Source organism: Artemia sp. Qi Xiang Cuo, chromosome 13 (assembly GCF_049724085.1).
Source record: "Artemia sp. Qi Xiang Cuo chromosome 13, ASM4972408v1, whole genome shotgun sequence".
NCBI lineage: Eukaryota > Metazoa > Arthropoda > Branchiopoda > Anostraca > Artemiidae > Artemia > Artemia sp. Qi Xiang Cuo.
Window position 1 is genome coordinate 54002442 of NC_142806.1, and position 15279 is coordinate 54017720.

Below are 15279 nucleotides of genomic sequence, written 5' to 3' on the forward strand. Positions count from 1 at the left end.
TTGTAATTTTTTTAAATATGTAGTAGGTGTTTTTTTTTTATGAATTCTGTCCTAGCTGCCTTTTTTATCCTCCATTTATTTAGGCACTCATTTGTCCACCATGCTTTAGGAATTTGTTTAGGGAATGTTTTCTTAGGTGTTGTCCTGGGGATAGCTTGATTAGCTGTATTTATTAGTAAAGATGTCAACGCTTCAGCATGTGTGTCAACTGTTGTGTTGGAAATGCATGAACTTTGGGTGAGACTTGTTATTTCATCATTTAGCTTATTTTGGAAAATAGACCAATTTGCTTTAGTGTTGATATATTTGGAGGTATGAAATGAAGTTTCAGCAGGTTCATTTAGGGAGCAAACTATAGCAAAGTGGTCTGTACATGGACTATCAATTTTATTTATGTAAATTTTGTTCAAAAAATTTAAAGACACAATTTGTAGATCAATTGTGGAGAATTTGCCACTTTCGGGGTTGAAATATGCATTCAGGTTTTGAGCGGTAGCAACAGCTAATTCATTTTTATTTGAAGTCATATGCTCAATAAATTTACCAGCTTTATTTGCTGGTTTATTCCCCCACAAAAGGCTGTGGGCATTGAAATCACCACAAATAATGACATTTTTTAACATATTAGAATTATTTATATAATTAAAGAAATCCTTGGCATCTGTAGTTTGGCCATTAGGGTTATAAAAGCTTATTATGTAGGTTGTTTTATATGGGGTGCTTGATGCATTGGGGGTTTTGGTTGGTTTCATTACAGGCTTTATTTGGTATTGTTGGGCAGCATTTGCTTCCATTGCTGCAAAGGGGTATGGGATGGCCTTTTCTGTTGATATTTGGAGTGTTAGAGCTCTTTTCTTGTATGCAGGGCATAATGATTTATTTGTAGATTCATGTGGGCCTTTGCAATTGATGCATGTAGGCTGAGTGTTGTTGCAAGTTGTCAGCTCTTTAGGATGGAAAGATTTACAATTACTACACTCTTGGAGAATTTAATTGCATTTGTTTGTCGTGTGTCCCAGTTTGAAACACTTCTGACACTGAATAGGCTTAGGTTTGTATTCCTTGTGTGGTTTGATTTGCCCAAATAGGAATAATTTTTCTGGGATATCAATTTTATCCTTAAGTGTTAATAAGAAGGATCTACTAGTTTTTAGGCAATTAGAGTTAGGTTTTCCAAGTTGGGTAACATCCTCAACTGGGATTGTGTTTCCAGCCCTATCTGAAAGGCCATCTTTTAACTCCTCAGTAGATATCTCTGGGGGAACATTATAGACTACTATTTTTGTTGGTGATTGTTTTGGGTTCCAATTAGATGCAATAATTGGGGTATTCAGAAGGGATTTAAGGTTAATTATTTTATCTGCTGATTTTTGATCTTCTACAGCTATTAGCAGAGATCCATCACGGTTAATGTTAAGAGAGAACATTGATTTTAGCAATTTAAAAATTGCAACTCTTATTGCAGTGATCATTTTTATTTCAAAGGGGGTAGTGGGAGTAATTTTAAGGTAAATTCCTAAGTTTTTGGTGGGAGGATCTTGGGCAGGGAGAGGGGAAATGCTTTTAATTGGGGAGATTTTTTTCCCTTTTTTAGAACTTTTAGAGAGGACCTCTTGAAACCCATTATCATCATTTATGGTTACATTAGCCCCTACACTTATCATTGTCCTATTCTCCGAATTGGAGCTATCATTAGAACTTTGAGATAGTGTGCTTGACCAGCCAGGATGGGTATCTTTCACTATGACACTTTCACTAGAATTTGATTTGGGATCTGGGCGGACTTTTTTTTTGGAGGACTTCTAATCATTGCCTATTGGAAAAAGCTTTAAACACAAAAATAAAACTAAAACAAGAAGGGAAAATAGATGATATCAAACCGTCTGCACTATACTATGGGGAGGATAAACACCACAGTATAGCCCTGAGGATGACTTGAGCAGAATTGGTTTAGTACAACTGCTGATTAGAAGAGATAATAATCACAAGAAAATATATTTCAATTTTCTTATAAGGTTGCTGTTGTGAAGTGATATAACTATTACACGCATACGTTTCTTCCTCTTCTTCTTGTTGAATGGTCTTAAACTAGATATCAAAAGTAGATAAAGTTACAGAGATATACAATTTTAAAAGGAATAAAGAGGTCTCAAGCCATATGCCTATTTTTTATTAATAGTCAACATTAGGCTATAACATTGACCATTTTAGGGCTAGTATCTCCATCATTTTTTTTTTTTTTTTGAATTTATTCATCATGAATAGGCTACATAACTAGCCTGAGGTGGAAAAAATAGGTTTTCAGCAAGAACCTTGGAAACTACCAAGTTTTAATGATCAAGATATGGTAACTGTATATTTTGAGCTATTCTCCTTCTAAAGGCTAAATTGATGTTCATGTCCTTGTGTGTCCTTTTCATTGCTAAGTTTTCATCCATGCGCATATTTCCATTAGATTTGAAATCAAGTAAAAGATATGGGATCAATCAGATTGCAGGAATGCAAATCAAAAATAAAACAGAAAATTGGTAAAAATAATCTATTTTCAGAATGAAAAAATCACAAAAACGAATAATTTAGATATTTAAATGTTTCAGTTAGACCCTATTCTAAATTTCAGAACCAGTGTAAACTTTTTCTTGGATCGTAATGCCCCTGGGTGCAAATATTGAACAAAAAAAAAGCCCCAGAACTTAAAGGCATAGGAAAAAATGAAAAAAAAAAAATGTAAGCTATAACTGGCAGCAAGGCAATAAGGTGAAAAAAAACTGTCATTGCATTTTTTATCTTTAAGTTTTTCACAGATTCTTAGAAATATGTTTTTTGTCATAAAGAATTGGAGAACTTAGTTTGTCTGTCACGTATTTGATAGCTAGAGAATTCGAGAGCTAGAGCAATGGAGATCCTTTGATCAAAATGGGGAAAAAAACATCCAAACTTTTTGGTACAAAGCCTCACTCTTTTTTACTATTTTCAAACTCTGATTTCTCATCAAAATTTGGACCCCGAAAAGTCGGACACATACAGTATCAATTTTAATGAACAGTCGAGGTTTATTTTGAAAAAAATGGAATTTTACGAACTGTCCCATTTGTATAAATTTACAACGGCAATACCTAGAAAAGGAATAAAAAAAAAACGGTAAAAACTGCTTCCTTTACTTATATACTACAACAAACAAACACTTGCAATAGGGGCTACCCTCACACAATAAGCCAGCATCAGGGGAAAACATCCAAAAAGTCAACAGAAACGATATTCACTGAATAGCCAAAGATTGGCCAGGTAAAGATTGTTTGGTGTAAATATTGGAGAAAATAATAGATCTCCTTATACAAAAGAGACATATAAAAACAATATAGACGTGCCCAGAACAAACGGGATGAAGTTTAGATCAAAGGTATATTTGGTGGGGGCAGGGGGAGGCAATCCTCCCTTGGTCTCTTAAAATATCGCTTTTCTGGTATTTTCATTAGAAAAAAAATACCAAAAAACTAAAATGTCACCTAGATTTGGTAAAATAGCTGTTTTTTGTACTTTCATAAGAAAAAACCTTGCCCCCTTATATTTTCGAGGCTTGGCCCCATTGGTTTGGGGTATGTCCAATACTTTGATATATAGAATTTTGTAGATACAATAAATTGAAAAACAGTACATTTAAATTTGCCTAGTTTTTGATCCAGAACTAAGAAGTGGAACCAGAATCAATATCAGAGAAATGTTTGGTATTGTCCCATTATTACCCTTCTATCGGAATAAAAGCAAAAGTTTGGACATCACTTTTTCGTATTTTCAACCCTAATCCCCAGTTCATGCCAATAAAAATGCCCCCCCCCCCCGAGATCAAACATATACGCGCCAATATTATTTTGCTTAACACAATGATTATTTTTAAGGCACTAAACTCTTTTTGATATTGTAAAGAACGTACCTCATAATTAGTTCTCGTATTTTCTCGTCCACACCGTGCTTCAGCCACCCATGTTTTTCTGTACATTTCGTAGTCAAAGGAGTTGCCTTTAACAATGCTTGCACTTCAGGTATCTTAATATTCATAAGTTGGTAACACGTTTGCCTCAGTGCAGGTATCATGCCTGGTGTAAATAAAAACTCACTTTCTGATATTGATGTCTCTTTACTAGCCCCCTTCTTGACCTCCTTCACTTTCGACAGGGCTTGAACTTCTCTCCTACTTTTATATTTAAATTCACTAGTTGTACCAATCAAACACGATTTTCTAAGTCGATATTCAAGCGCTTGATATTCCCTTGCTTTCACATCTTTGGATGGATCGTACCCAAATTTAATCCACAAAGTGCGCCATGGACCCAACTTTTGGTGATAGGAAACAAGAGGCAGTATGAGTCCAATATATGCGTTTTGACCAAAGAGATAGGTAAGTTCTGATTTTGACCAAACCGGCCTTTCTTCAAATTTTTCTTGAACACGTTGCACGGTGATTTTAGAAATATATTCTTTAGGAGCGGTGAGAAAAGGTTTCATGGGAACTGGTTCACCAAAATGGTGAAACACCGTATTTTTCTTTCTTTTAGCTCTAGTTCTTGATATGAATTCTCCGCCAGATTTGATGGTTGCTTTCATTTGTAAATCTACAGGATATTCTAAGCGAGAAAAGCAAATTGGAGGGAGGAAAGAAGGCATCTCCATGCTTGACATATCTGCCTGTTCCTCAATCCTTGCAATATCCAATAGTTCAGCAAAATTGTGTAAGCTACCATCACGGCCTTTCCCAAGTGGCAAATATTGGAAGTCACACATAGCTTTAGCTTGATAAGTAATGCCAATAGTACCAAGTATTTCTACAATAAAAATATCAGGAGTTGGCGTTTCTCCTGAATTCAACTTTTTGCGTTTTCTGACAATTCTTACAAGCAAATCGTTGGTCTTTACTCGGTCCAGGCGTGACGGTTTAGAATTGTGGCTTTCAGGCCTGAACCGTAGTTCCATTCGTTTGCCTTCACAGTATGCTTCGTCAACTGACTTTTGGCCACCAAGCATGTCAATTACATCGTCTGCTTTACTTTCATGAAATACAAAAGGCAGCTCAAGATTAACAAATCCCTTTCCAAGGTTGACAGCTTTCATTCGTGTTTTGACTTCCATCATTTACTTAAAAAAGAAAACAAAATGAACACGGATATAAACCAGTAAAAAAAAAAAAAATTTTTGGTGGTTATACACAGATGATGACAGAGTTGCCACTGATCCGACAAAAAGAAACCACTATGTCCATTTTACACAAATTAGGAGACTAGATAACATAAACTCCTTGAATACATAAATATATTAAAGTTGTAATTCTTTTGGCTCAGCTTACCAAAGTCAAGAGATTAATTTTTCATAGCCTTATAATTATCCCTTTTGGGTAATTTTAAGTGCAACTTTGTCCTTTATTTACGTATAAAAGAAATTATCTATTTAGAAATGTGAGGTTTACACAGACCCCTTAGGGGAAGGGAGACAAAAAGCAAATTTTTAGCCTATGAATTTTCAATCATTCCAGGAGGAGGGGTGTTCGAAGAACCAATCCTAGGGAGAAGGTACCCCCTTCAATCTATATGCATGGCAAAGTTTATAGGGAATATAATTTAGAATAAGTATAACTATTATTAAGATATTTAGATATGTTAGATATTAAATATATATTTAGAACAAGAATTAGAATAAGAATAAGTGTAAATACAGAATAACTAGGCAGTGCAAAATATTTTGGAGAGAAAATAGTTACAGATCCATCTGAGGAAAGCACCATCAGGGAGAAAGCAAAAGCACCAAATTAGTGACAAGTCACTAGAATAAACGATCATAGTTATAGAAAGTAAATTTTAGCACAGAATATGAAAATTTTCTGGCCATGAAATTTGAGTGCAGATACTTCAAAACTAAGAAAGAGTTCAGACTGAACACCAGGATTTTCGTATATTGAATATAAATCACACTTAATTTTTGCGCTCTGTTTCTCAACCATTGAAGCTCTAAAAAACAAATCCCGTCAAAAATTTATTCCTAGAAGTAAAATACGGGAAGCTGTTAAACAAGAGCACCATACATTAATATAATATTTTATTTTTTTTACTACTAAAAGGAGAGGGTGCGGATCTTTCCCTAGTTACCCCCAAAGGCTGAATTTTAAGAACTAACTCAGGATGATAATGTAGTGACATTTAAAGGAGTGAAAAGTCTTTCCTTTGTTTACAAGCTTCACTAAGACAAAATTTAAGTCACAAACATTAAAAAATAAGATTTCATGCATTTTTTATTCTATGAATTATAGGTTGAGGCCATACTTAACTTTAATGTTGACTAATCATTGTGTTGGCACACCAAAACGCGCTACTATTTAGTTTTATTATGTTTTTCAAACCATTAAAAAATTAATGCAAATTACTGATCGGATTTTATTTGAGATTTGCTGATACTTGCAACTGGAAGGGAGCAAACCAATTCCTACCTCCTATAGCTGCCCAAGGACTTGCTATGATATATTTATGTCTTTGTAACATGGTATAAAAACTGATATTTTACTCAAGAATCAAACACGTTTTGTGCATCTTATTGAATAAATAAATGTAAAACAATCTATTTGCACATAAAAAAAGAAAGAAGCTTTTTTGCACAAAAATACAACAAAATCATTAAGGGTACATAATATCATTTTTGACAGGACCACATTCTGGACATAAGTGGGACCGTTTGTACAATGGCTACAGTGAGCATTGGTATATGATGCGAGCACAACTAGGACAATAGTAAGGACACGCTGAAATTGAATCCAATATCCACATCCGTGTAGCTCTGTTACTTATTCTCTTATGAGCTATTTCATGGTTTTTCAAGGGCAGTATATTAAAAAAATCCGACATATTTTGGGTTCATGTTATGATCCCAAAGCTCCCAAGCCAAGATAAGAAAAACATGTCGAGAATTAGACAAATGTTAATATTTGGGCGTCAAAGTATGAATACTGTTCATACTTTTATCAAAGGTATTGATACAATACGTTCAAGTACAGATATTCCTGGTATTACATTAGGTATCTGGCAACGCCATACTTAGTTATAACCACTGCTAAATTATTTGTGAAGTAAATTACTTGACAAGTCTTGTTTCTATAGGCCACATGATTATTTGACTCGCATACTTTGACAATTGTCAGTTGAATTATTTTTTATATTGAAGTGGTTTAATTTGTTGTAGAAAGTGTTGGAGTGTGCCATTCTTCAAAGTAGGTATTCTTAATTCATTGTATGTTGTTTGTTTCTTTATGTCTGCTAGTTGTTCTATTCCTCATGGCAAAATTAGGCTCTCGGATGTAGAGCTATTTTCAAATTGTTTTGTCACAAAATACATCAAATTTACCCCTATGTGCTCCAAATATTTGTTTATCGACATAGCTGGTCAATACAATATCAAGGAAGTGACTTGTGTTGGTTTCACACCTTTTTTTCTGTCACAACGTTTTACACCAGGTAAATACATTGTAGTGATTAGCGCTATGTACAAGAACAACATTGCTATGGTTAATGTAGGAAATGATGTTAAATGATGTAGCTGGTTTCACATTGAATCAGGAGTTAAGCAGGGTTGTGTTCTATCCCCATTTATACGGACCATATTGATAGACTTTGTCCTAAGCAACACAGCAAAGAATAAGGCAGAGCATGGGATCAAATGGGAATTCCCTTATACTTGTGTACGCTATCCGAAAATTGCGTTGAATGCTGTGACGTAAGCAATGGGGACTCTCGTACGCAATGCTGTACTGAATTTTCTCACGCGATCCATGCAAGCGGGGAACAAAATTGAAAGCATTGTTAAGCGAGCTGTGGAATTCTTTGATCATGCTGAAATTCTTAGTGCGAAGGAGAAACTTATAACGCTTGCCAATGAGATTGGTTATGATTACGTCTATCGGAAAACGGCAAACGATTCTGATAACGTGATGGAAATGGCGAAAATCCTAGCCCTTTGCGCTAAAGAGAAAAAGCCCTTGCCTACTTTCGTAATTTTTGATCCGCAGGAAGTGCCCACCTGCCCTGATGAGGTCAGTGCCTGCGTGATAATAAAAGTAAACGAGATGTGTCGAATTTTTGAGGCCGGATTTGGGGACATCACGTATAAGATCAAAATGGAATCTTAACTAGGTGCCCAGCTGCTCGCGGGGTTAGCGCAGAATGGTAAGCCAATACGCGACGCTATAACCCAGGACTCACCAACTCCCTTCCCAGCAGTGAATCCACCATCAAAGCCACTTTACTCGGTGGTTGTGAAAGCACACGATATGCCGCCTGAGTTAACGTCCCCACAATCCCGGAAAGACTTCATTGCAAAGGTTTGCCCTAGCGACGTAAGCTCCAATTCTCTTACTCTGAAACGTGGCAACGATGAATGGAAGATTCTTGTACAGTCTCGAGATGCCGCTACCCAACTTGCAGAAGCACTGACAAGGACGAACATAACCACTAAAGTCAAAGTTCCCCAGTTTGTCGGTATCATGAAAAGAGTACCCTCATCAGTTAGCGAGAGTGAACTCTGTCAAATTGCTGGTTGCGACAAAGTGGCGCAATGCAGATCTACGAGAGCGTTCAAGTTATTCTATGCAAGTCGACAAACACTTGAAAACGCTATCGCGAACCCGCTGAAGATTTGTTTAGAACTGTTCAGGATTGAGGAGTTCCGCTTTCTACCAAGGAGGTGTTTCAAGTGCCATGCTGTTGGTCATTTAGCAGCTGACTGTTCGCAACCAGAAAGGTGTTCGCGCTGCGGTGGCGATGGTCACAGCTCTAGTAAGGACAACCCATGTAGTAATCCGCAAAAATGCCTAAACTGCGGCTCTAGTAGACACTCTTGCTACCATGCCGCTTGCCCCTTTAACAAAGCCCAGCCTAACACTAGCACGTAAATGGAAAATCGAATATTTTGCTGGAATATGAACGGTAAAGTGTTGGACAGAATCCCCCTTCTAACTGACCTTTCTAAAGAATATAACTGTATTTGCATACAGGAACACTTTCTGACCGATGATAGTGTAAACCTTCTAAAGTTTTCCTCGGATATGCATTACCTCGTTCAACCTGCGCGAAGATCTGGGACTCGGGGTCGTCCCTCTGGTGGCCTAGCCATAATCACACGCTCTAACTCGGGGCCCCCCGTGTGTGTCGAGCAGAATGAATGGTTCCAAGCTGCCAAAATGCATGGCGTGTTTTTTGTAAATGTTTACTTACCAACCAACTATAATGACATCGCTTCAGAAAAGAAATTTGCAAAAGCATGCCAGAAGCTCGGAAAGTGCCTCCTCAGTTTAGTCCAGAAATCATGCCCTGTTATAATTCTTGGTGACTTTAACTGCAATCTCGACGATCATTCCTGCCCTCGGGCTGTACTATTGCTGAACGCCTTACCAAGCGGATTTAAAGTTGCTAAGAAGGATAAGTGCTATTCCTATATCAGTACCGCAAAAACCGTCTCAAATCTTGATCATGTAGTAACTTACAAACTGGACCTAGAGTCAGTCTCGGTTGGATCTGACGGTGCCTATTCGGATCTTTTACCTCTCTCTTTTGCAATACCAGCCGTCAGTCCCCAGTGTGCTCCAAAAACCAAGCCTGAGCCAGCACGTGATTGGAAAAAGTAGTCCGTGAGCAGTTCCAGCTCAATTGTGAACAAATTTTGAAGAAAATTAAAGTGCCTTTCCACCTCCTACAGTGGGATTGTGGCCTAACGGAAAGCGAGATACGCCTGCAACTGAACATGTATTTCTGCGAAATTTGCCACTCCTTGAGAGTAGCTGAAAGGGTTGCTGTCCCATTACGTAGCGTCCGACGTGGGTCGCGAGTGAAAGGATGGGCCTCTAACAGTGAGCTTGTGAAGGCAAGAGCAGCTGCCAAGTTCTGGCTGGGGGTTTGGCATGAGTGCGACCGGCCAAGAAGCGGGGTAGTCAATGAATTGCGGGTTTATACAAAACGGCGGTTCGCGAAAGAGCTACGAAAACATCGTAGTAGCCTTAAACGAGAAACAGTTTCAAAAATCATTGAAAACCCTAATTTGGTCTGGAAGCTCCATGCCAGGCCTGTAGAAAGTACGGGACAAAATGCTAGTGATATTGATGAGGAAATATGGGTAGATTATTTTGCTGCTGAATTCTCCCCACCAGATGAAGTGAAAAATAAAAAGTTTAGCGAAGAGCTCGATCAGCTTATGACGAAAGAGCATAATTACCTCGTGATTTCTAGTGCGAAAATAACCCACCTTTGTCAAAAATTAAAGAAGAAATTATCCGCCGGTGCCGACCAAATCTGTGCTCTACACCTACTGAATGGTGGTCCAATTCTATCGGAGCATTTAGCAATAGCTTACCAAATTATACTAACACATGGTATTGTACCGGACATTTTCTGTTTAGGTGTGATCACTCCAGTTTTGAAAAGGGGTAAACCTGATCATGAACCATCGTCATATAGACCCATTACTGTATCATCTGTGTTTTGTAAGCTATTTGAAAAGCTCATAATTTTGGACATTAAAGCTAGTTGCAAAGTGCCTCCCCACCAGTTTGGTTTCCAAGCTGGCTTAGGATGTGCCCATGCCTTGCATGTAGTTGCAAATGTTCTACTGGATGCCCACATTTCGAAAGAAAGCCTAGCTATAGGTGAATATGATGTACGGCGGGCTTTTGATTCGGGTATCCATTCTCAGAATATGGTTGAGCTGAGAAAGTCCGGAGTTGACCGTGCTATTGTCAAACCCTTGAATGACATGTATAGTAGGCTCAAGGTCCATATTAAACTGTCAGGTAAATTAAGTCGTAGGTTTGCTGTGGTGAAGAAAGGTATAAAACAGGGAGCCGTATCATCACCTGATCTGTTCAACAACAGCATATCGAGGGCCCAGTCAAAAGTGGCCCCTTGCTGTATTTTTAAAGGCATTGACGTGTCCCTAGTTGGGTTTGCAGATGACCTTCTAAATTTTTCAAGAATTTTGTCTTCTTTGGAATCTAACTTTAAAATTTTGGAGATGGAGTATGATGAAATTGGGTTGAGTTTTAATGTGACAAAATGTGAAGTACTGTTATTTAACTGGAATGCCTCTCAACCCGAAATCCAACTGGGGTCACAGGTGGTCATGCCCTCTAAGTCAATTGTATACCTGGGTCTGCCGATCGGTGAAACTCTTCAGCATACACGAGCACTGCTTGTAAAGCACATCGAGAAGAAGATCAGGTCAGCTTATGGAGCTTCGGTTTCCTCCAAGCGTAATCTAAATAGGTCGCTGCGTGCACAAATATTTGATGCTGTTGCCTTACCCCATGTTCTTTACGTTTCGCCGTTCTGGAAGTTACTTACAAATTCGAATACAGTAACTATAAGAAGAATATTCTTCAGGTACCTCAAGTTCCTACTTGAGATGCCATTAAGAACAAGTAATTCTTACCTAACGAGGCGGTATTCAGTACCTGACCCATTTACTGCGGTGGAAGCGTGCCTTGAAAAGTACCGTGATAGAGTAGAAGCGAGTAACCACCAGTGGACCGCCATTCTTACATAGTTGTATTATAGTTCCTTCGTGATTATTTTCATTTCATGAAGTTTCGTTGTGTTTTGTATGTGCGTTTTCTTCTCTTTTGTTTTTTATCCGTCTTTTGTTCAATTGTGACGGGTTTTTCCAATATATTTATTTATTATTTATTTATTATTATAAAACTCTGAAACCAGACTTAGATTATACAGATGATTAGTAGGGGTCTAGGAGATTTCCATCCAAAGGAGATCCCCCCCCCAGAGATTTCCCCCCCTGGAAATTTCCCCCCATAGGAGATGCTGACCCTCCTAGCTCCACAAGGTCCTTGAGACTGAAATTGAAATTGCTTAATTTTATCTCTTAATCTTCTTAATTAAATCCCATAATTAATATGTCCCATAATTAATCCTGTAATTAATATGTCATAACAGTAAACCAACCTGGGTTATTCCATTCGAAAGCTATTTAGGCATACTTAAATCCCATAATTAATATGACATAACAGTTAACCAACCTATGTTATTCCATTCAAAAGCTATTTAAGCTCCTGAGCTATTTACACTGTGCCATAATGGGTCAGTTCATTTTTTTTGTTTCACATCAGAAGTAAGTAGAGTTTAGTAAAATAATGGAATATTTCAAATCAACGTGTGGAGTGGACAAGATTGCCTTCGAAGGGTTTGTTTACACAAAACAGAAAGACTTAGTGGCTGGAGTGGTCAGTTTCAAATGCAAGTTATGATGACAGACAAAGGAAAGGCAAAGCAAAGATCAAGTTGAAGGATGGTGCTTTGGTTGGACGTTTGAACAAACATGCACATGCTCCCAACCAGTCAAACTTTCAAGTACAGGAACTGCACAACCAGATGAAGAGGAAAGCAGCCAAGACGCTTGAAACCCCGCAGCAGATTCTAACCCAGTCTTTGGTCAACATATCTGAAGGTAAGCATCTTACAATTTCTTCCAACTATTTCTGCAATGGGTTCCAGTGATTCCCCCCCCCCCCAGTAATTTCCCCCCGTAGGAGATTTCATACACCAAGCATGCTACAATTTCCTGTCTGGCTGCTACACCAATGTCAGCAAATGACTGCTGTAAAAACTTGTTAAATCTTCAGAGATTTTGCCAGGCATCAGACAATTTTGTAAAGTGGCTGAGAATTAAAGAAAATTTGCTAGACGTAAAGCTGTAAATTTACATTTAATTACCTTATGTCATCCTTGTTTAGTTGTTTAATTAGTATCATTCTTATTAGCTAATCTAAATTAGGTGAAAAAAGAAGTCACCTTATACTTAGAGCTGGACATAGGCAGAATATTTTGTAACAAGATTATTAAAATATTCAGTTCTCTGGTTCTATATTTTCTAAATTTTTTACAACACAATGCCTAAAAGGAGGAACATTGTACTGGTACGACAGTGGTCATGGGGATTCCAACAGAATCCTAGTGTTTGGTATGGACGCATCAGTTCAGCTCCTGGATTTGTCTTCTCACTGGTTTGTCGACAGAACTTCAAGATCCTGCCCGAGTTGTTCTACCAGCTTTACATTGTGCACTGCCTGTACAGTATTGGGTGATTCCATGTGTTTACGCACTCCTGCCTAACAAGTCAGAGGACACGTATATGAAAATTCTTACCAAACAAGGCTCATTTGATGAATGGAGGTCCAACATCTGTATTGTCTGATTTTGAGTTGGACATGCAAAATTCCTTCAGGACACTTCCCCCACATCCCTCAGTGCAAGGGTTGTGAGTTATGGCCTGGGGCATATAAGAGTTTTATAGAAAGTGCATCATGTAGAAAGGGCTTATAATGCAGATAAGCCCTTTTAACAACCTGGACATACTTAAACTCTTTTGATTTAGTTCATTTATAGCAGAAATAGTAGTAACTGTTGTACTAGAAGCAGCAGCAGCAGTAGTTTCACAGTTGCAACTTTATGAGCACATTTGCAAGTAGGCTAGCTGCTGTTGCAGTCAAGAGTAATTCAAGTTGGATTTAGTCTCTATAGAAGGCTTAAGCAATTGCAGTCATAACCAGTTGCTGTTGTAAGTAGTCACAGTAGCAAATAGTTGCTGTTGTAAGCAGTAGCAGTCACAAGTATTTACATTTGCAGTTGCAAGTAGTCATAGTCATAGTCACAGGTAGTTGCAGTTGCAGTCACAAGTAGTTACAGTTGCAAGTAATTACAGTTGCAAGTAGTCCTTGTTGCAATTTATTGTAGCTACAATCAGAAGTAGTCATAGTCACAGTAGTATTGGCAGGAGCCCTGGAAATTTCTAGTTAATACCCTTAGCTGTTCCCAAATTATTGCACACACCCTTTGAACTTGGATACCCATAGTGGAATTTGTCCAGACTTGGTAATCTTGTTGAAAAGGACAGACAATGGCTTTGGAAGTCACTGAAAGCACTAGTGAGGGGAAATTGGACATCCAAAGGACAAACACTTTTTTTCTTAGTTTCCTAATTCTTCTTAATATTATTGGCAGTAATGTCATGGGACTCAGGTAGGTTGAAATTAAGCTGCTCTAGTCTCCTGCCACACAGCTTCCTATCCTCAGAATACCAATTTTTTGATTTATTAGGCTAGTAAACAAATTAAGTTTAGTAAATAAATTGCAAATATCAATTGCAAAAATTTTAAACTTACCTCTCATTTGCATCAGAAATAAACTTTACCCCCACCTCCTAATGTGCAAATATATACCCTGTATTGGTATATATAGGGGTAGGGGTAAAATTCATTTGTGGCAAAAGTGATTATTATATTTGGAAAGAGCATAAAAAAGGCATCAAGTGGTAAGCTCACTTTATTCATAAGTCAGTGATATGAACAGCAAAATATTTACCCAAATATAGGTAAATATAGGCTAGCCTAGGCTTTTAATTTTGAATAACTGACTTAATAGAGAAGAAATAATCAAAAATGGGGTTTTTAAGGCCAAATGAAGCGAATGTGGTTTTAGATAATAACTGATTTACAAGTGAATGGCATGTTTTTAATTACTTTTTAAACTCATTTCTAGTGATGGCCACTTTTTTATGCAATAGTAAAGTTATATTTTAGGGTCCCTTTAAAGGCTCAAAATGGAATTTCTTCTGGAAACCATTATTATATTTGGAAAAAGGAACAAGTGATGAATCCACTTTCTTTCTAACTATGCTATACAAAAACCCTCAACCAAATAAAACAATTATTTTGTTATTCTGGACTCAAAACTAACACCCTGTTGAGAGTAAGTTAGTCAACTTATTACCTCTCCAACTGTAAAACCTGTTCCACCCCTGGATTTATAGATTTCCTGAGTAAGTCTAAGAACACCTTGAATAGTATAATCATGCATAATACTAACAAATTAAAATACTAAATAAATGCCATGAAATTTCGAATTTTGGCGAAAATTCAATGTTTTAACAGTGCGTCTAGATTTTGCATTTTCTTGAAAACTGGGAGATAGTTTGCGTAGGAAAAATCAACGGTCTACGTTGACTGTCTAATTTCGCAGTATTAAGAATGGGTCTCAGAGACATGACATTTGTCTCTTTTGACATCACAAAAGCCTATGACATCGTCTCTTTTGAAACTCTTTTGACATCGCCAAAGTCTTTGATCGTGTATGGCCCAAAGTCTTTGCAATGGTCGTCAATTTGAGGTGCCTGCTGATTCCTTCGCGACTGATCAATAATAGTTGTCCTTGACGGCTTTATCCTAGGCAGTGGAATAGCACTGCCTAA

General features: G+C 37.5%; 1 protein-coding gene across 2 annotated transcripts in view; it reads right to left on the reverse strand.

The window, feature by feature from the left end:
• l(2)37Cd (general transcription factor IIIC subunit l(2)37Cd) overlaps positions 1–14957 on the reverse strand; it is a 28964-nt gene extending 14007 nt beyond the window's left edge. The window contains exons 1-2 of one of the 2 annotated variants that reach the window (XM_089098606.1): positions 14898–14957; positions 3928–5130 (exon numbers count right to left, since the gene is read on the reverse strand). In XM_089098606.1, coding sequence (XP_088954732.1) covers positions 3928–5127 — 1200 coding nt within the window. In that variant the 5' untranslated portion in view covers positions 5128–5130; positions 14898–14957. Of the gene's footprint in view, positions 1–3927; positions 5131–14801 lie in introns of both variants that reach the window. The other variant, XM_089098605.1, reaches the window with a different exon arrangement.
• Between the last annotated feature and the right edge of the window lie 322 nt (positions 14958–15279).